The 21,101-nt window shown below is 43.0% G+C and overlaps 1 protein-coding gene, 1 long non-coding RNA gene and 1 pseudogene across 14 annotated transcripts in view; 1 reads left to right on the plus strand and 2 right to left on the minus strand.

Moving 5' to 3' along the window:
- Nucleotides 1-21,101, minus strand: part of RPS6KB1 (ribosomal protein S6 kinase B1) — a 123,042-nt gene that overhangs the window by 86,928 nt on the left and 15,013 nt on the right. For all 13 annotated transcript variants that reach the window (XR_008515607.2, XR_008515606.2, XR_008515608.2 and 10 more), the window contains exons 2-4: nucleotides 18,819-18,868; nucleotides 16,631-16,751; nucleotides 14,830-14,898 (exon numbers count right to left, since the gene is read on the minus strand). Coding sequence is in view for 9 of the 13 variants with exons in the window: in XM_054537013.2 (XP_054392988.2) it covers nucleotides 14,830-14,898; nucleotides 16,631-16,751; nucleotides 18,819-18,868 (240 nt within the window). In the remaining 4 variants the exon portion in view is untranslated. The remainder of the gene's footprint in view (nucleotides 1-14,829; nucleotides 14,899-16,630; nucleotides 16,752-18,818; nucleotides 18,869-21,101) is intronic.
- LOC129051393 (uncharacterized) lies at nucleotides 21-16,569 on the plus strand. The gene is made up of 3 exons (XR_008515610.2): nucleotides 21-187; nucleotides 288-387; nucleotides 15,341-16,569. It is a non-coding gene; the product is annotated as an uncharacterized LOC129051393 (long non-coding RNA).
- On the minus strand, nucleotides 16,760-18,810 carry LOC129051392 (small ribosomal subunit protein uS14-like; annotated as a pseudogene).

Consider the following 21,101-nt stretch of genomic DNA (forward strand, 5'->3'; position numbering starts at 1 on the left):
GATGATCTATAAGAACAAAATAGTGAACATTTTTATTCTATAATCTATTTTATTCTAAAATCTATTTTGTGTTTTTCTTCCCAATATTGAACTATTAACCATAGTTTCCACTAGATACTGAGATGGAGTAATGGAAAACGTTCACTTTATATATGCCTCTGCAGTTTGGATTTTTTGCAGTGAACAGGTAAGTGAATTACCTAAAGAGACTTTTTAAAAAAGAAATCTGTAATCAGATTAAGTTTATTCATATATTCACAAACTACTGAGTGTCTACCATGCTCCAGGCTGTGCCAAGAAAGCAGAATAGAAGGAATGCCCTGTCCATAGAAGTCTAAAAGTCGACAGGAGCCCAAAGTCTCAGGGAAAAAAAGAAAGTCAATGTAGGTAAGCACACGATGGTAAGGATAAACAGGGGAACTACACCTGACCTAGCAAAAAGTCTTGCTTGAAAGTTATTAAAATGAAATGTGGCCTGGACGCGGTGGCTCATGTCTGTAATCCCAGCACTTAGGTGGGCAGAGGCAGGAGGATCGCTTGAGCCCAGGAGTTCGAGATCTGCCTGGTAACAAGCATGACCCCATTCTCCACAAAAAGGGTAAAAAAAAAAAAGACAAAAAAGAAAGAACGAAATGTAGAAGGTAAAAAAAAGGCATTCCACTGCAAAAGAGGCTTGATAGGACAGGATATTGTCTGGGGAATCTACAAGTAGTTCGGTATGGTTAGAAGTGGTTACAGATCAGGCTAGAGAAGTAGGCAAAGGCCAGGAAATGGAACGTCTGGGCAAAGGAAGGTCTGGGTGAAATGAACACACCTTTGGCTTTATGAAAGACACGTCTAGTAGCAGTAGGGAGTATTAGGAAAGAAATGAGACTACTTAGGAGGCTAGTATAATAAACCAACTAAGAAGATCTGTAAGAAAATCAAGATAGAAAAAAATGAAAGGCTAATACATAATTTGCATTTGCTGACAAACTAGTTATGAGAAAAAATGATGATACCTTTATTCTGCATAAGTAATAGGATAGATAATGGTGCCATTCAGTATCGTCAAATGAAAGTGAAAAAGTCTTGGGAAAACGATGCCCTGTTTTAGACATGCCAGGTATAAGTTCCAGGAAGTTACCCCGATGGTACATCTCCATAAGTAATATGGAAAGCAAATACACAGGTTATTGGTTGCAACATTATCTGTGAAAGTGAAACACTAGAAACAGCCTAAATGCTCAGACATAGGATACTGGCCCAAAACCTCTGGAATCTACACAACATGTAACAAAGCTATAAAAATGAGAAAAATCAGCCGGGCGCGGTGGCTCACGCCTGTAATCCCAGAACTTTGGGAGGCCGAGGCGGGCGGATCACGAGGTCAGGAGATTGAGACCATCCTGGCTAACACGGTGAAACCCTGTCTCTACTAAATATACAAAAAAAAATTAGTCAGGCGTGGTGGCGGGTGCCTGTAGTCCCAGCTACTTGAGAGGCTGAGGCAGGAGAATGGCATGAACCTGGGAGGCGGAGCTTGCAGTGAGCCGAGATCACGCCACTGCACTCCAGCGTGGGTGACAGAGCGAGACTCCATCTCAAAAAATAAATAAATAAATAAATAAAATAAAAATAAAAATAAGAAAAATCTCTATAAAAACAAGACACAAAAGAGTATTTAAAAGTACAGCAACATGGATACTATGCTATCTTTTGTACAAGAAAGGGGAAATGAGAATATATATATAATATGTATCTGCTTATACCTGCAAAAATGAAGACAACTAAGATAAACTAAAAGCTAATGATAATGGAAGGGAAGGAAAAGAAATAAGACTTTTGAGAATACCTTCTAAGTAAAACCTCAATGGTTTTATCATCCATTTTTTTCTTTCCTAAATCAAATATTACTGTAATTATAAAATGTAGATTTTTTTTGAACCATATTAATGTTTAATGTATTCCAAAAATAAAATAAAATCAACAAGGATGAGGGGTGGGAAGTACAACTGAATACAATAGGAATATATAAATTTAATTGACTATTACACCAATAACTTTACCACAGAAAGAGAGAAAAAAGATATAAGAGAAAAAGATTTTTTTTTTAGACAGAGTCTCACTCTGTCACCCAGGCTGGAGTGCAGTGGCATGGTCTCAGCTCACTGCAACCTCTGCCTCCCAGGTTCAAGTGATTCCCCTGCCTCAGCCTCCTGAGTAGCTGGGACTACAGGCACCTGCCACCACACCTGGCTAATTTTTGTATTTTTAGTAGAGACGGGGTTTCACCATGTTGGCCAGGCTGGTTTCGAACTGAGCTCATGATCCACCCGCCTTGGCCTCCCGAAGTGCTGAGATTACAGGCGTGAGCCACTGCACCCAGTGAGAAAAAGATATTTAAGTAATTTTAGACTGCACACCCTCAGTGGCCTATATGTAAGCACACAAAAAATTGCAAAGAAATATTAAATCAAACTTAGTAGGTTTGTAGCTGGAAATACTATTGGTATTAAAATTTTCATTATGCACATATTGTACAACTGAACAAATGAGTGCATTTATTTATGTTGTTACCAGAGTTCTTCTCACTGTAGAAAAAAAGGAGATCCAAATATGAACTGAAAGAAGAATGTGGCTGAGCACGGTGGCTAACGCCTGTAATTCCAGCACTTTGGGAGGCCGAGGCAGGTGGATCACAAGGTCAGGAGTTCAAGACCAGCCTGGCCAATATGATGAAACCCCGTCTCTACTAAAAATACAAAAATTAGCCAGGCGTGGTGGCAGGCGCCTGTAATCCCAGCTACTCAGGAGGCGGAGGCAGAAAACTGCTTGAACCCAGGAGGCTGCAGTGAGCCGAGATCGCACCACTGCATTCCAGCCTGGGGGACAGAGCGAGACTCTGTCTCAAAAATAAAAATAAAGAAGAATGCTATGGAATTGGACTAGAATTAGGGCTAACAATATGAAGCAGTTTCAAGAAAACTGCTTGAACCCAGGAGGCTGCAGTGAGCTGAGATCGCACCACTGCATTCCAGCATGGGGGACAGAGCGAGACTCCGTCTCAAAAATAAAAAAATAAAAATAAAGAAGAATGCTATGGAATTGGACTAGAATTAGGGCTAACAATATGAAGCACTTTGGGAAACCGAGGCAGGCGGATCACCATGTTGGCCAGGAGTTTGAGACCAGCCTGTCCAACATGGTGAAACCTCATCTCTACTAAAAATACAAGAATTAGCCAGGTGTGATGGTACACACCTATACTCCCAGCTACTCCAGAGCCTGAGGCACGAGAATCAGTGGAACCTGGGAGGCAGAGGTTGCAGTGAGCTGAGGCAGCCTGGGGTCCAGAGCTGTGGTGAGCCATGATTATGGCCACTGCACTCAAGCCTGGGCGACAGAAGACCCTGTCTCAAAAAAAAAAAAAAAAAAAAAAAAAAAGGGCCAGGTGCAGTGGCTCACACCTGTAATCCCAGCACTTTGGGAGGCTGAGGTGGGCAGATCATGAGGTCAGGAGTTCAAGACCAGCCCAGCCAACATAGTGAAACCCCATCTTTACTAAAAATACAAAAATCAGCTGGGTATGGTGGCACACACCTATCCCAGCGACTCAGGAGGCTGAGGCAGGAGAATTGCTTGAACCTGGGAGATGGAGGTTGCAGTGAGCCAAGACCACATCATTGCATTCCAGCCTGGGCCAACAGAGTGAACCTCCATCTCAAAAAAAAAAAAAAACAACATTTTTTTAAAGGAAGTATAGGGCCAGGCACAGTGGCTCATGTCTGTAATCCTGGCACTTTGGGAGGCCAAGGTGGCTAGATTACGGGGTCAAGAGATCAAGACCATCGTGGCCAACATGGTGAAACCCCATCTCTACTAAAAATACAAAAAATTAGCTGGGCGCGGTGGCGCACGCCTGTAGTCCCAGCTACTCTGGAGGCTGAGGCAGGAAGATAGCTTGAACCCGGGAGGCAGAAGCTGCAGTGAGCTGAGATCACACCACTGCATGCCAGCCTGACTTCATCTCAAAAAAAAAAAAAAGGAGTATAAAAAAATCTTTACAGAAGAATGACAATATAGAAAAAATACAGAAAAAATAGAAAAGTCTCCCTTTTATAATCACTACAGTAATATTTGGGCAAGAAACAATCCAGATAAAACCATTAAGTAAAGATTATTATGGGACAGAATATTCACACCGTTTCTATCATTCCATAGATCACTTGTTAATTACAAAAGGAAAAAAAGGCCGGGAACGGAGGCTCATGTCTGTAATCTCAACACTTTGGGAGGCCAAGGAGAGCAGATCACCTGAGGTCAGGAGTTTGAGACCAGCCTAGCCAACATGGTGAAACCCCGTCTCTATTACAATTACAAAAATTAGGCAGGCGTGGTAGCAGGCACCTGTAATCCCAGCTACTTGTGGGGCTGAGGCAGGAGAATCGCTTGAACCCAGGAGGTGGAGGTTGCAGTGAGCCAAAATTGCGCCACTGCACTCCAGCCTGGGTGACAGAGTGAGACTCCTTCTCAAAAAAAAAAAAAAAAAGCCCTTATTCTTAGAAGATGCACAGAAGAAATTAGGGGTGAAGTGCTATGAAATCTGCAGTTAACTCTCAAATTGCACATGAAGAAAATTTATTAAACTTAAAAAACGTGAATATTCATAGATATACATATATGTGGGGGCAGGTAGAAAGACAGGGACACACAGACAAAGAAAATACGGCAAAATGGTAACAACTGGTGATCACAGAACTATTCTTGCAACTCTGAAAAGTTTAAAAAATTTCAAAGGTATATTATTTTTGAACTGCTCAGGAGGTTTAAATTTTTGAATTTTTAAAATAAGCAATCAATTGTGAGGAAGTCTGAGAAGCCACAGACTAAGAGATAAGATGAAAAATAAGGAAAGTAGAATCACAGTAATAAAAGGAACAGAGTTTCAAAATGCTGTGGTCAGCAGCTTCAATGCAAAAGAAAGTTAAATTAAAGACGAACTCAGTAAAGACAACTGGATTCAGCAATCGGGAAGTCAGTGATGACCTAGGGTACAAAAGCTTCACTGAAATAGTAGAGTTGGGCCACGTGCCGTGGCCCACACCTATAATCCAGCACTTTGGGAGGCCGAGGTAGGTGGATCTCTTGAGGCCAGGAATTCAAGACCAGCCTGGCCAACATGGTGAAACCCCATCTCTACTAAAAATACAAAAATTAACCAGATACAGCAGCGCACCCCTGTAATCTCAGCTACTCAGGGGGCTGAGGCATGAGAATTGCTTGAACCTGGAAGGCAGAGGCTGCAGTGAGCTAAGATAGGGCCACTGCACTCCAGCCTGGGTGACAGGGCAAGGCTCTGTCTAAAAAACAAAAAATAAAATAAAATAGAGTCAGGCATGGTGACATGTGCCTGTGGTCCCAGCTACTTGGGAGGCTGAGGTGGGAGGGTTGCTTGAACCCAGGAGTTGGAGGCTGTGGTGTACTACGATCGCATCTGAGAACAGCCACTGCACTCAACCTGGTCAAATAATGAGATTCTGTCTCTTAAAAAAAAAAAAAAAAAGTAGAATCATAAGTCAAAATACAGTAGTGAAAAAAGAATAATGCCTGTAATCCCAGCACTTTGGGAGGCCGAGGCAGGCAGATGACAAGTTCAGGAGTTCGAGACAAGCCTGGTCAACATGGCGAAACCCCGTCTCTGCTAAAAACACAAAAATTAGCCAGGCGTGGTGGCGGGCGCCAGTAGTCCCAGCTACTCAGGAGGCTGAGGCAGGAGAACTGCTTCAACCCAGGAGGCGGAGGTTATGGTGAGCTGCGATCACACCACTGCACTCCAGTCTGGGCAACAGAGCAAGACTCAGTCCCAGAAAAAAAAAAAAAAGAAAAGAAAAAAGAAAAAAATGTGTGAAAAAAGGAATGGTAGGCCAGGCATGGTGGCTCATGCCTGTAATCCCAGCACTTTGGGAGGCCGAGGCAGGAGGATCACCTGAGGTCAGGAGTTCGAGATCAGCCTGGCCAACATGGTGAAACCCCGTCTCTACTAAAAATAAAAAATTAGCCGAGTGTGGTGGGATGCGCCTGTAGTCCTAGTCACTTGGGAGGCTGAGGCAAGAGAATCACTTGAACCTGGGAGGCAGAGGTAGCAGTGAGCCAAGATCACGCCACTGCACTCCAGCCTGGGCGACAGGCTAGACAGAGTGAGACTCCGTCTCAAAAACAGAAAGAAAAAAGAAAAATGGAATGGTAATGTGTAATGTGGACTCCACTTCTCAAGAAGTTCCGCTATGAAGAGGTAAAGAAGGTGGTAGCTACAGGAAGACCTCATGTGAAAGAAGGTTTTGTTTACCTAAATATGGTAGAGGCACAAATATAATTAAATAAAGAAAGAAGTCAGATAGGGGATGAAAACAGAGAGGATAAGTGACAGAGTAATGTCCCTGAATAGGCAGAAAGAGATGGTATCCAAAACACAGAGGAATTAGCCTCAGAAAGGAGAAGAAACAAATTCCACTAAGACTGGAGCCGGGCATGGTGGCTCATGCCTGTAATCCCAGCACTTTGGGAGGCCGAGGCGGGCGGATCACAAGGTCGGGAGATCGAGACCATCCTGGCTAACACGGTGAAACCCCGTCTCTACTAAAAATACAAAAAAATTAGCCAGGCATGGTGGCGGGCACCTATAGTCCCAGCTACTCGGGAGGCTGAGGCAGGAGAATGGCGTGAACCTGGGAGGTGGAGCTTGCAGTGAGCCAAGATCGCTCCACTGCATTCCAGCCTGGGCGACAGAGCAAGACTCCATCTCAATTTAAAAAAAAAAAAAAAAAAAAAGACTGGAGAGCGAGGGAAGTCAAGTCTAGTAAAACTGCAGATCAACATGGTGGTGTTGTGTTAGGTACTAAAACAGGAAGTCAAGGCCAGGTGTGGTGGATCATGCCCGTAATCCCAACACTTTGGGAGGCCAAGGCGGGTGGACTGCTTGAGCTCAGGAAATCGAGACCACCCTGGCCAACATGGTAAAACCCCGTCTCTACAAAAAATAAAAAATTAGCTGGGCATGGTGACACGCACCTGTGATCCCAGCTACTTGGGAGGCTAAGGCTGGAGAACTGCTTGAACCCAGGAGGCAGTGAGCCGAGATCACGCCACTGTACTCCAGCCTGGGTGACAGAGACTTCGGTTCAAAAATTAAAATGAATTAAATTAAAATAAAACAGGAAGTCAAAGGAAATCACATCGGACATCCTTAAGTAGGAAGAGAAACAGTTGGCTAAAAAGAGTAGAGGGGCTGATAGGAAAGGCTCCAAACAGTTGTAGAGAATGGAAGGATTTATCTAAGGATACGCAGAAAAATTGCTGGGAAGTGCTTAGGGTCCAGGTGAGTTGGGGTCATAGAGTTTTCCCAACAGCAATCTATAGGTTTGCGTGATTTCTGTTAGTAATGTTCAGTAGCTGAAATATAGCAATAAAGGTGCGCTGACAAGTGAGCTGATGCAGATTAGGGCTTTCCTGAGCACAAGGTCAATGGAGCTAGCAACTGATAAAGTGGCCAATTATGCCCATAAGCCTGGATTCAGAATAAAGTGAAATAAGAAGGGGTCTAAAAAATTGAGGAGAAAAACAGAAAAGTCAAAGAACTAAAGGGCATAGGGCCAAAAAACAGGCATTGTAGGAATCAAGTAAGTCAAAAGTGAGAAAGTTATTGTTCTATGAAACCGCAATATTTCAGAGGTGGAGAACACCTTTGGCCAAAGGTTCTAAAATGTACAGTGGGAGGTGAACTAATGCCGTAGGCAATAGTATTTTGCTTCCATGGTATATTTTTGCTGCAACTGGTAGGGTCGGGTGATGGCTGTTGATAGTCTTTTCCTCACTATTCCACTCTAAGCAAATACCTGAATGGTACCATTCCTATAAGAAGTAAACAGTCCCAGGAGAACTAATAAATCCAGACAGAATGTCCCGATTGAAACAACTCACTTAAGGGGACACCTGGTTCTACTCTGATTTCATCTTAAAGGCTGGGGGAAGAGGTATACTCTTACCACACACTCAGGTCAGAGGGGTTAGTACTCTGCCTCCAGGATAATTAAAATCAGAAGGAAGGAACTCAAAGGGAGCCTATAGTCATCTTACTTGGGGATTTAGAAATGAAAGCCCTGAACTTAACCCTAATGACATCTTTATTTTCATTATTTTTGCTATGAGCTTGCTTTCAAGGACAAGGAAGGAGACAGTATCAGATCCTCTAGCCAGGATTAAGAAAAGAACCCCAAGAATGGGAAACAATGGCAACCAAGCAAAAGCAGAGGCAAACAGCTTAGGTCCTAGATCCCTGGGCCCCAGAATGAGGCCTGACACTTAGCAGTAATTAAGTCTATGGATTTCCCAATATACCACCCCCACCCACCATGAGTGGGGAAAAAAACCAACACTCTTTTTTTCACTAGATACCTGTGCCAAAAACATACTTCACCCAAGATCTAATTATGCCTAATATGGTCAGGCCTGATTATCCGATATAAATAACACACCACAAGGAATGAATCAGTTAAGAATCTTGACTAGAGGCTGGGCGCAGTGGCTCACACCCATAATTCCAGCACTTTAGGGGGCTGAGGTGGGCGGATCACTTGAGGTTAGGAGTTTGAGACCAGCCTGGCCAACATGGTGAAACCCTGTCTCTACCAAAAGTACAAAAATTAGCCAGGCGTGGTGGTACACACCTGTAGTCCCAGCTATTTGGGAGGCTGAGGCACGAGAATCACTGGAACCCAAGAGGCAAAGGTTGCAGTGAGCTGAGAATGCTCCACTGCACTCCAGCCTGGGTGATGGAGTGAGACTCTGTTTCAAATAAAAGAAGAAATCTTGACCAGTACTTCTTTCGACATTTCTGGGAAAAGCATTATTATGCTGCCTTCAATTCTATACCTAACATGTTTTACAGATTAAAAAATAATTAATCTAAAACAATTCCAACAGGAAAGTCAGATAGCAGATATCAATGTCAACCCACTGAAGCAGAAACTGATGTTAAGAATAGCTAGATGGCTTTTTAAAGACAATTACCAATAAAATTGTGGTCACAGTATTTGTTCCTCAGCTTTCAAACTGCGGAGTCATTTATACTGCTTAAATAAAAATCAGCAAGAAGGACCAAAGTTTTACAAGTCTTATAATTTTTTTAAAAAGTCACTTTGATTGTCTTTGAAAGCAGTTCTCCACTGGAACTTTTGTTCTGAGACAGTGGAGGCCGGGTACAGTGACTCATGCCTGTAATCCCAGCACTTTGGGATGCCAAGAAGGGTGGATCACCTGGGGTCAGGAGTTCAAGACCAGCCTGGCCAACATGGCAAAGCCCCGTCTCTACTAAAAATACAAAAATTAGCTGGGTGTGGTGGCGGGCACCTGTAATCCCAGCTACTCAGGAGGTTGAGGCAGAAGAATCACTTGAACCCGGGAAAAAAAAAAAAAAAGACAGTGGAATCTTTTCAGTAATCAATCCCAAGCAGGAATAAGAAAACAAACACACAGATAATCCATCAGTAAAACTAGAAGACATGTGGAATCTGACACCTGAAAAGACAGAGTGGGGATAAAGCAACGGTCCATGATATAGCAGAGTGGGGTAAGATCAAACCTAAGTGCCTGCAAAGGGGAATACACAAAAGAAGTTGAATCTATCTACAGAACCCCAGCAAGGTTCAAACATTAGAGGTAAAATTAGAAGGAAGGGAAAAAAATAAAAGGAACTGAAGACTATAGAAGGCAGAAGGTGGACGGCTAAAAACGGAGATCATCTGCAAGTCTGTATAAGGAACAGACAGACCAAAAAGGCTCCCATCTCCACACTAAGTCGAAGAACTAACCCTAGGAGAGTTAAATTCTCCGGGACAAAAAAAAAGTGAAAGATTAGATCCACAGAGTAAAGTGCTAACGTAACAACTCGAGTTTAGTGAAAGCCCGCGTGTTGAGAGGTAAGATCTCCGTCTTCTCTCACTCAGCTCCAGAATGCTTTTTCCAGGCAAAAGAATGGCAGAACTTTCTTAGCACCAACTGATCCTCCCCAGAAAAAAAAAGATCTACAGACAATATTTACTTATTTATTTATTTGAGATGGAGTTTCGCTCTTATTGTCCACGCTAGAGCGCAATGGTGCAATCTCGGCTCACTGCAACCTCCACCTCCCAGGCTCAAGCGATTCTCCTGCCTCAGCGCCCCCAAACCAGCTGGCCAGGCTGGTTTTGAACTCCTGACCTCAGGTGATCAACCTGCCTCAGCCTCCGAAAGTGCTGGGATTACAGGCGTGAGCCACCACACCCAGCCCTACAGACACTATTATTTGAAGTTGTTGATCAAGTACCAGCTAACCACTTGACTACCCTGCAGAGAAGCTTACACACACAGAACTTCTGATCAGCTTTTCAGAGTTCTACTCTTAAGTATGAATAATCGGGCCAGGCGCAGTGGATGGATTATTGAGGCCCAGGTGGACAGATCACTTGAGGTCAGGAGTTTGAGATCAGGCTGACAACATGGCGAAACCCTGTCACTACTAAAAATGCAAAAATTAGCCAGGCAGGGTGGCGCATGCCTGTAATCCCAGCTACTTGGGTGGCTGAGGCACAAGAATCGCTTGAACCCAGGAGGTGGAAATTGCAGTGAGCCGAGACTGTGCCACTGCACTCCAGCCTAGACGACAGAGCAAGACTCCATCTCAAGAAAAAAAAAATCATCATCAATGAATGACACCAGACATCTAAAGAAGGCCTCTAACATGGAACAAAGTGACTAAAACTGACTAAATCAAAGTCAAAGAAAACAGAAAGTCAAAAAAGAACATGCATAAAACAAAAGAACATTTCAAATAATTATAATTAAACTCTCAGAGAGGCGGGGCATGGTGGCTCACACCTGTAATCCCAGCACTTTGGGATGCTTAGGCGGATGTTTTGCCTGAGGTCAGGAGTTCAAGACCAGTCTGGCCAACATGATGAGACCCGATATCTGCTAAAAATACAAAAATTAGCCAGGTGTGGTAGCAGGCGCCTGTAATCCCAGCTACTCAGGAGGCTGAGGCAGGAGAATCGCTTGTCCGCAGGAGGCAGGGGTTGCAGTGAGCCAAGATCGCACCACTGCACTCAAACCTGCATGACAGAGTGAGACTCTGTCTCAAAAAAATAATAAACATTTTAAAAAAAAATAAAACTCTCAGAGGGATAAGAGAAGATATTATACTCATAAAACAGGTTGCTATAAAACAAAACCAACAAAAAGAATTCTGGAGAATCACAAATACAACAGCTTTAAAAAAAATTTAGTCGAATGGCTAAGCACAGTGGCTTACGCCTGTAATCCCAGCACTTCCGGAGGCCAAGGCGGGCGGATCACCTGAGGTCGGGAGTTCAAGACCAGCCTGACCAACATGGAAGAACCCCGTCTCTTCTAAAAATACAAAATTAGCCGGGCGTGGTGGCACATGCCTGTAATCCCAGCTACTTGGGAGGCTGAGGCAGGAGAATCGCTTGAACCCAGGAGGCGGAGGTTGCGGTGAGCCAAGATCATGCCATTGCACTCCAGCCTGGGCAACAAGAGCAAAACTCCATCTCAAAAAAAAAATTCAGTAGAAGAAAGTAAACAACAAGACAAAGAAAGGAAACGTGGAAAAGATAAGAAAAATTAGATGATCAGTCCAGGAGATCCAACATCCAACTAATTCCAATTCCAAGAAGAAAAAACAGTGGGAAGGAAATTATCAAATAAATCACATAAGAAAATTTCCTAGAACTGAAAGACTAAAGCTTTAAGATTAAAAGAATAAAAATAGGCTGGGCACAGTGGCACGTGCCTGTAATCCCAACACTTTGGGAGCCAAAACAAAACAACTGCTTGAGGCCAGGAGTTCCAGGCCAGCCTGGGAAACACAGGAAGACCTTGTCTCTACGAAACATTTTAAAAATGAACTGGGCATGGTGGCATGCATCTGCAGTTCTAGCTACTCAGAAGTTGTGGCAGGACGATCGCTTGAGCCCAGGAGTTACAGGTTACAGTGAAGTATGATCACACCACCACACTCCAGCTGGGAAACAGAGTGATACCCTGTCTCTTAAAAATAAATAAATTAATTAATTTAATTAAATAGGCCAGGTGCAGTGGGCCATACCTGTAATCCAATCCCAGCACTTTGGGTGGCCGAGGCGGGTGGATCACTTGAGCCCAGGAGTTCAACACCAGCCTGGGCAACATGGTGAGTGCCCATCTCTACATTTTTTTATTAGCCAGGCCTGGTGGTTCGTGCCTGTGGTCCCAGCTACTCAGGAGACTGAGGTGGGAGGATAGCTTGAGCCCAGGAATTTGAGGTTGCACTGAGCTATAATTGTGTCACCGCACTCCTGTCTAGGTGACAGGGCGAGACCCTATCTCAAAACTAACTAAATAAAAATAATAATCAAAGTCAAAGCAAGACACATCACTATAAAAATTTAGATCAGAAATAAAGAGAAAATCTTAAAATATTTCCACAGAAAAACAGGCCATGTGTAAAGGATTGGGAATCAGAATGCCAAAGCACTTCAACAGAAACTCTCAAGAATAGAAGAAAATTGAGCAAAATTCTAAGTGAAAATAATTTTCAACTCTAATAACATAAACAATCAAGTAAATAAAAACGTAAAGAAATTCTCAAATATGCAATATGGATATATTTTTATTATAAATGTATCTTTATGTACCTTTTCTGAGGGAGCCACTACTACAGTGTCACCAAAACAAGGGCATAAACTAAGAAAAAGGAAAAAAATGAAGATATGGGATCTAGGAAACAAAAGATCCAACACTGAAGGAGCCAAGAGGATTCCAGGGTTGTGGTGAAGAGAGAGTCGAGTCATAACAGTTGTGACTAAAGAGCTACCACTCCAGATGGGAACAGGTGGATAGAAAGTTCCTAAGATATGCCTCTGGGAAATAAATGGAACTGATAGATTATCTTACAAGCCTGATCAAAGAACATTAGACTGAAAGATGTTTTATAAAGTTGTTGGAAGACATCAGAGGACAATAGTAGATTCAAAGAAAGCAAAACAAAATGAGACGATGAGGATAAAGGAGGGTGAAGTAAACAAGAAACAAATCCTTAACTCGCATAAAAGAAAGTTAATACTGCCAAGCTCGGTGGCTCATGCTTGTAATCCCAACACTTTGGGAGGCCAAGGCGGGCCGATCCCCTGCGGTCAGGAGTTTCGACACCAGCATACCAACATGGCGAAACCGCATCTCTACTAAAAATACAAAAATTAGCCGGGTGTGGTGGTGGGCGCCTGTAATCCCAGCCACTCAGGAAGCTGAAGCAGGAGAATCGCTTTAACCCGGGAGGTGGCGGTTGCAGTGAGCTGAGATCACACCACTGCACTCCAGCCTGGGCAACAGAGTGAGGCTCTGTCTAAAAAAAAAAAAATTGAAAACTGCTGAATTAAAAAGATAGCAGTTGGCCAGACATGGTGGCTCATGCCTGTAATCCCAGCACTTTGGGAGGCCAAGGCGGGCGGATCACCTGAGGTCGGGAGTTCAAGACCAGCCTGACCAACATGGAGAAACCCCGTCTCTACTAAAAATACAAAATTAGCTGGGTGTGGTGGCACATGCCTGTAATCCCAGCTACTAGGGAGGCTGAGGCAGGAGAATCACTTGAACCTGGGAGGCGGAGGTTGCAGTGAGCTGAGATCATGCCATTGCACTCCAGCCTGGGCAACAAGAGCGAAACTGTCTCAGAAAAAAGATAGCAGTAGGCGAGGCGCAGTGGCTCATGCCTGTAATCTCAGCAGTTTGGGAGGCCAAGGCAGGTGGATCACCTGAGGTCAGGAGTTCGAGATCAGCCTGGCCAATATGGTGAAACCCCGTCTACACTAAAAATCCAAAAATTAGCCAGGCGTGGTGGTAGGCGCCTGTAATCCCAGCTATTAGGGAGGCTGGGGCAGGAGAATCACTTGAACCTGGGAGACAGAGGTTGCAGTGAGCTGAGATTGTACCACTGCACTCCAGCCTGGAGAACAGAGTGAGAGTTCATCTCAAAAAAAAAAAGAGATAGCAGTACATGCTTATTACTTAGAAATAAGGAGATCAGAAACAGCAAAGAGTTACCTCAGCAAAGAATTGCAAGAGCTCTCTTTTCCACACTCACCAAGCAGAAATAAAAATAGGAATAACAGTAATGAAACATACCTCACATTCTAAAAAGTATTGCAATATTGCAACTGTGTTAGAAATACATTTTTTGCCGGGTGCGGTGGCTCATGCCTATAATCCCTGCACTTGGGAGGCCAAGACAGGCGGATCACCTGAGGTCAGGAGATCAAGACCATCCTGGCCAATATGGTGAAACCCTGTTTCTATCAAAAATACAAAAAAGTAGCTGGGCGTGGTGACATGCGCCTGTAGTCCCAGCTACTTGGGAGGCTGAGGCAGGAGAATTACCTGCACCCGGGAGGTGGAGGTTGCAGTGAGCCGACATCGCGCCACCGCACTCCAGCCTGGGCGACAGAGAGCAACTACGTCTCAAAAAAAAAAAAAAAAAAAGAAATACATTTTTTCTGTAAGAGACTGGGTCTTGCTACATTGCTCAGGCTACCCTTGACCTCCTAAGTTCAAGCAATCCTCCTGCCTCAGTCTCCCAAGTAGCTGCAACCACAGGTGTGCACCACTGTACCTGGCTTGAGATACATTTTTTTGACTGCAAATTTTAGGCCAAAATGTTACAACAATTAAAAATATGACGTGATTGCTTCCCAGCCTTTTGGCTGAGATCAAGTGTAAAAATATGGTGTATGAGGACTAAAAAGGGGGAGTGGAAATCACCTTTTTAAGCACCTTCATGGCAAATATTTTCCCAGTATTTGCTCCTGTTACTTTTCGTACTTGAAAAACCTGGATTAAAAAAAAGTGTGTGTTATTCAAAGGCAAACTATGTCAGGCACACTCCCTTAATTCCTAGTTATAAGAAACATATGCCACAGCAGTTTATATTATTAAAAATATGTGCAAAAATGATCAGCTAAAAGAACAGACCGCATTAACAATCATGACTTTCCTGTTTGCTCTGCTGCCATCTGGTGGTAATGTTGGACAATGACCATCTAATAATAAACACTTTATATTAACATATCAAATCCTACTTAGAACAAGCTATAAACAGTGTTCCCAGAGGCATAATACCACCTTAAAAATTATAAAATATTTCATAAATTTCTTTCAAGGTTGCCACTGCCCTTGCTTCACGTAAAACTATTTAAAAATAGTTGACAGGAAATTACCGTTTATCTATTACTTAAAATAGTTTGTACTTATACTTGGCCCTCTGAATCTACAGGTTCAGCAGCTGCGGATTCAACCAACCACAGAATGAAAATATTTGGGGGAAAAAACAATAAACAATACAAACAATAAAAAATAATACAAATATGGCCAGGTGAGGTGGCTTACAACTGTAATCCCGGCACTTTGGGAGGCCGACTCGGGCGGATCACCTGAGGTCAGGAGTTCAAGACCAGCCTGGCCAACATGGTGAAACCCCATCTCTAATAAAAATACAAAAATTAGCCGGATGTGGTGGCGCACACCTGTAATCCCAGCTACTCAGGAGACTGAGGCAGGAGAATCGCTTGAATCTGGAAGGCAGAGGTTGCAGTGAGCTGAGATCGCGCCACTGCACTCTAGCCTGCGGGAAAGAACGAGACTCCATCTCAAAAATCATAAAAAATAATATAAAAAATTAAGTATATGGGAAGATGTGTGTAGCTTATATGCAAATACTATGCCATTTTATATAAGGCACTTGAGCATTGGCAGATTTTGTTGTTTGCAAAGGTCTTGGAATCAGTTCCCCCTTACCCCTCCCCCATACTGAAAGACAACTATAAACATTTTCATGCAACACCTAAAACATGTGAGATTCAAAGTGCATGTGTTGCACATTCAGGATGATTAGAAATTACAATGTGTTCTTAAGCATAAGAACAGGCTACAAATGTCTGCTTTGCAAAAATTAACACTACACAATAGCAAAAATAATTCTTAAAACTTAATCCTAACCAAGTTATTATCTAAATTATTTTGATAAGAGAATAGTTTGGTTAAAAATTTTCATGGGCAGAACTCATAAAAGTAACATCTTAAGTTGTAAAGCCTCGGGCAAAACTGTGAAACTAAATAGTTTTCTTCCCCCTTTTTATATTCCTCCAGCTTCCCCAATCCTATTGCTCCAGAAAACCAGTTCAGATTAAGGTCTCAGTAACAGATAGCAACTTAGAGTGCCATGTCTCCTGTAAGCAAGGAGGGGTTTATTTTTAAAGAGGATACCATTTAACCAAAGTAAAGAATGAACCCTCTAATAATAGACTTTGCCTGGTACAGCTGTCTATTTATTTATTCTATGAATACTGACTGAGTACCTATTATGTGCCAGGCTTTTACATGTGTGGTGGTATGAAGAGAAGGGAAAACTGAACTTCTGTACATCCCTCAAACATACCAGCTAAGTGGTCATGATCACATCCTTTGCTGATAGCTGACAAAGATTGAAGATGACTGCTGGAACCAGGGTATAAAAATCAATCTGTTCAAGACAGACAACAGCTCTCATTTCAAAAATATTGCCTACCTTTCCATAGCCCCCTTTACCAAGTACCCGAAGTAGCTCAAAACATTCTGGTCTGATTTTTTCTGGCCCTCTGTTCACACTAGTTTCTGAGATTTCAAATTTCTCACAATGTTCCATGCCACTGGGAAGAAAAGCAAAACCAAAAATAAATTTGCAAAAAGTTAAATTACTTTCAGCATAGTCAAGAAAAAGAAGAAAGAGAAATGTAATCTAATTAAGTAAAAGTAAAAAAGTACATGACAGCAAATTATCTGTGCTCTAAACAAACAGAACAGCAGGTCAAGAGGAGGGTGGCCTGATAATTATTTACCTCCTTGTTCATAGAATGGGCAATCAATTATTTACTTATTTTATAAATGTTTATTTTATGCACAAAGAGGTACTGTGGTTTTACATTGGGTAGATGCCTTGGATAATCCATTCAAGTAAGATCACTTAGTCCAACTTAATGAAACCTATAACCTTCGTGTACTGATGGAAACACTGGCGCACATATTGAGGCCGTATTTCTGGATCAGACCTTGCCGGTTTGAGCAGATGCAACAAGAGCAAGAACCCTGACTGAATTTTCACAGGTGACTCCAATACAGCTGCTGGTGACCCATCTTGCTCTTAGGAGTGCAACAAAGAAGACAATTATTTATTTTCATAAGCATCAAGCACCCCAAAATTAAGGTAAGTTAGAACAAGTTTATTAAGTTGACCAAGAAAAAAAGTCTTAGTTATTCAAATTTACTTCAATCAAAATATCTATGAAATTAGGTATTATCCAACCTCATTTGGCAACGTCAGCAGAAAATCAGGGATCTTTCCAAAACTACCCAATTAGTTCACATCACAGTACAAAACTTCTTCTATCTGTTTTTTCAAGTTATTAGCTTGATTTAAAGAATCCAACGGGCGTGGTGGCTCATGCCTGTAATCCCAGCACTTTGGGAGGCTGAGGTGGGCGGATCACTTGAGGTTGGGAGTTTGAGACCAGCCTGGCCAACATGGTAAAACCCTATTTCCACTAAAAATACAAAAATTCCAGCCTAGCCAACATAGTGAAACCCCGTCTCTATTAAAAATACAAAAATTAGCCAGGCATGGTGGCAGCAACCCATAATCCCAGCTATTCGGGAGGCTGAGGCAGGAGAATCGCTTGAACCTGGGAGGCGGAGGTTGCAGTGGGCCGAGATCATGCCGTCGCACTCCAGCCTGGGGGACAAGAGCGAGACTTTGTCTTTAAAAAAAAAAAAAAAAAAAAAAACCCCAACAAAAATTAGCCAGGTGTGGTGGTGCACTCCTGTAGTCCCAGCTACTTGGGAGGCTGAGGCAGGACAATTGCTTGAACCCAGGAGGTGGAAGTTGTGGTGAGCCGAGATTGCGCCACTGCACTCCAGCCTGGGTGACAGAGGGAGACTCCGTCTCCAAAAAAATAAAAATAAAGAATCCAAAAGGGGTAGCAATTGTCTCTGTCATTTAAATGCTTTCTACATGAGTGATCTATCTTCTCATTCTCCTCCTACAGCAACGCTTTTTACTTGAGAGTACAATACAGAGCAGATTAATCACCATACTCACCTAATGGAGCTTGTCTAAAATGACTTAAGATTACATGAATTTCTTTTTTGTTGTTGCTGTTGAGACGGAGTCTTGCTATGTCGCCCAGCTAATTTTTGAATTTTAAGAAGAGATGGGGTTTCGCCATGTCGGCCAGGCTGGTCTCGAACTCCTGACCTTAAATGACCCGCCCACCTTGGCCTCCCAAAGTGCTGGGATTACAGGTGTGAGCCACTGTGCCCAGCCGGATTGCATGAATTTCTGTTTGAATGACTGCATGAATTTCTGTTTGTATATTAAAGCAAAACAGAAAGCATTTGACTTTTTGAGGCATTTCTACAAATTTTTCTGTAAGAAAAGATTAAAACTGTGGCTCTTTATATTAAACTAACAACTCAGATTCATATTTAGTACTCTGAATCTGAATTAATATCTTTTCCTCAAAATCCATACATAATCTCAAAACTCTGATAGGCTATAATATTGATCAGATTTTGGTGCCAAATTCAATACATCGAGTTGATAAATATGACTACATATTTAAGAACAGGTTACAGGAATCACACGATTGCTATGAAATAGAACTGATAAAACCTACTTGTAAGAAAGACAACACAATGAAAATCTCTTCATATAAACTTACAGTTCATATGGTCCAACTCCCCCATGGTCCATGCTTTCATTTAACTGACCCTGAAAAATATGTTAAAGTTTCAGAAATAATCTCATAAACATAAAATTTAAAGGTTTAATTCTTTGTCTCATAACTGAAAGAGAATGAATGAAATAAACCAGCCTAACAATTCTCTTATACTTCAACAACAGGCAAATATGGTAATGAACAAAATACAGTACACAAACAACACTATGAGAATTTCACTCTAAATTATTTTACAAATAGAGATGAGGTCTTTCTATGTTGCCCAGACTGGAATGCAGTCAACAGCTATTAAGGGGTATGATCATAGCATACCAGAGCCTTAAACTCCTCAAGTGATTCTTCTGCCTCAGCGTTCCAAGTAGCTGGGACTACAGGTGCCCGGTTTTTTTTTTTTTCTTTTTTGTGATGGAGTCTCACTGTCACCCAGACTGGAGTGCAGCGGTGCCATCTCAGCTCACTGCAACCTCCGCCTCCCAGGTTCCAGTGTTTCTCCTACTGACTCAGCCTCCTGAGTAGCTGGGAGTACAGGCGTGTATCACCACGCCTTGTTAATTTTTGTATGTATATATATATTTTTTGAGATGGAGTCTTGCTCTGTCGCCCAGGCTGGAGTGCAGTGGCGTGATCTCGGCTCACTGCAACCTCCACCTCCCAGGTTCAAGTGATTCCCCTGCCTCAGCCTCCTGAATAGCTGGGATTACAGGTGCCTGCCACCACGCCCAGCTAATTTTTTGTATTTTTAGTAGAGACGGGGTTTCACCATATTAGCCAGGATGGTCTCGATCTCCTGACCTTGTGATCCGCCCACCTCGGCCTCCCAAAGTGCTGGGATTACAGGCGTGAGTCACCACACCCGGCCCTAATTTTTGTATTTTTAGTAGAGATGGGGTTTCACCATGTTGGCGAGGCTGGTCTCAAACTCCTGACCTCAGGTGATCCGCCCTCCTCGGCTTCCCAAAGTGCTGGGATTACAGCCGTGAGCCACCATGCCCGGCCCCAGCTTTTGCTTTTAATTTTATATGACAGACTGGGCGTGGTGGCTCACACCTGTAATCCCAGCACTTTGGGAGGCTGATGCGGGCAGATCACGAGGTCAGGAGTTCAAGACCGGCCTGGCCAATACGATGAAATCCAGTCTCTAATAAAAACACAAAAATTAGCCGGGCGCGGTGTCACGCGCCTGTAGTTCCAGCTACTCGAGAGGCTGAGGCAGGAGAATTGCTTGAACCCAGAAGGCAGAGGTTGCAGTGAGCCGAGATCGTGCCACTGCACTCTAGCCTGGGCAACAGAGCAAGACTCCATCTCAAAAAAAAAAAGCCAGGTGTGGTAACTCATGCCTGTCATCCCAGCAGTTTGGGAGGCCGAGGCGGGCAGATCACCTGAAGTTGGGGGTTCGAGACCAGCCTTACCAACATGGAGAAACCCCATCTCTACTAAAAAAATACAAAATTAGTGGGGCGTGGTGGCCCATGCCTGCAATGCCAGCTACTCGGGAGGATGTGGCAGGAGAATCGCTTGAACCCGGAAGGCAGAGATAGCAGTGAGCCGAGATCGCGCCATTGCACTCCAGTCTGGGCAACAAGAGCGAAACTCTGTCTCGAAAAAAAAAAAATTTTTTTTACATGACAACTAAACTGTAGAGGCTACTCATGACTAATCAAAAAATAAAACCAAGTGAATTTTCCTTCAAAATGTACATTTGTCTATTGGAAAATGTATATTTTCGGCCGGGTGCAGTGGCTCATGCCTGTAATCCCAGCACTTTGGGAGGCCGAGGCAGGTGGATCACCTGAGGTCAGAAGTTTGAGACCATCCTGGCCAACATGTGAAACCCCGTCTCTACTAAAAATACAAAAATTAGCCAGGCGTGGTGGTGGGTGCCTGTAATCCCAGCAACTTGGGAGGCTGAGGCAGGAGAGTCTCTTCAATATGGGAGGCAAAGATTGCAGTGAGCCGAGATCTCACCACTGCACTCCAGCCTGAGTGACAGAGTGAGACTCCATCTCAAAAAAAAAATGTATATTTTGTGTATTATGAAATTAAAGGCACTACATTCTGAATATGACTTAACAAATCAAATGATTTACACACAGTGCTATTTTGATGTGCTTTTAATACACAGAGTAACATAATGCTATAAACGAAGCCTAAGGTACCCACAACTAGTCCAGGGTATCTAGTGTAAAATGCGGCTGATCAAGACAAAATAATTAAGCAACATTGTCAAACAGTTGGAAGTCATGCTGGCCACACATTTATTCTGAC

This window comes from Pongo abelii, chromosome 19, assembly GCF_028885655.2.
Source record: "Pongo abelii isolate AG06213 chromosome 19, NHGRI_mPonAbe1-v2.0_pri, whole genome shotgun sequence".
Classification (NCBI taxonomy): domain Eukaryota; kingdom Metazoa; phylum Chordata; class Mammalia; order Primates; family Hominidae; genus Pongo; species Pongo abelii.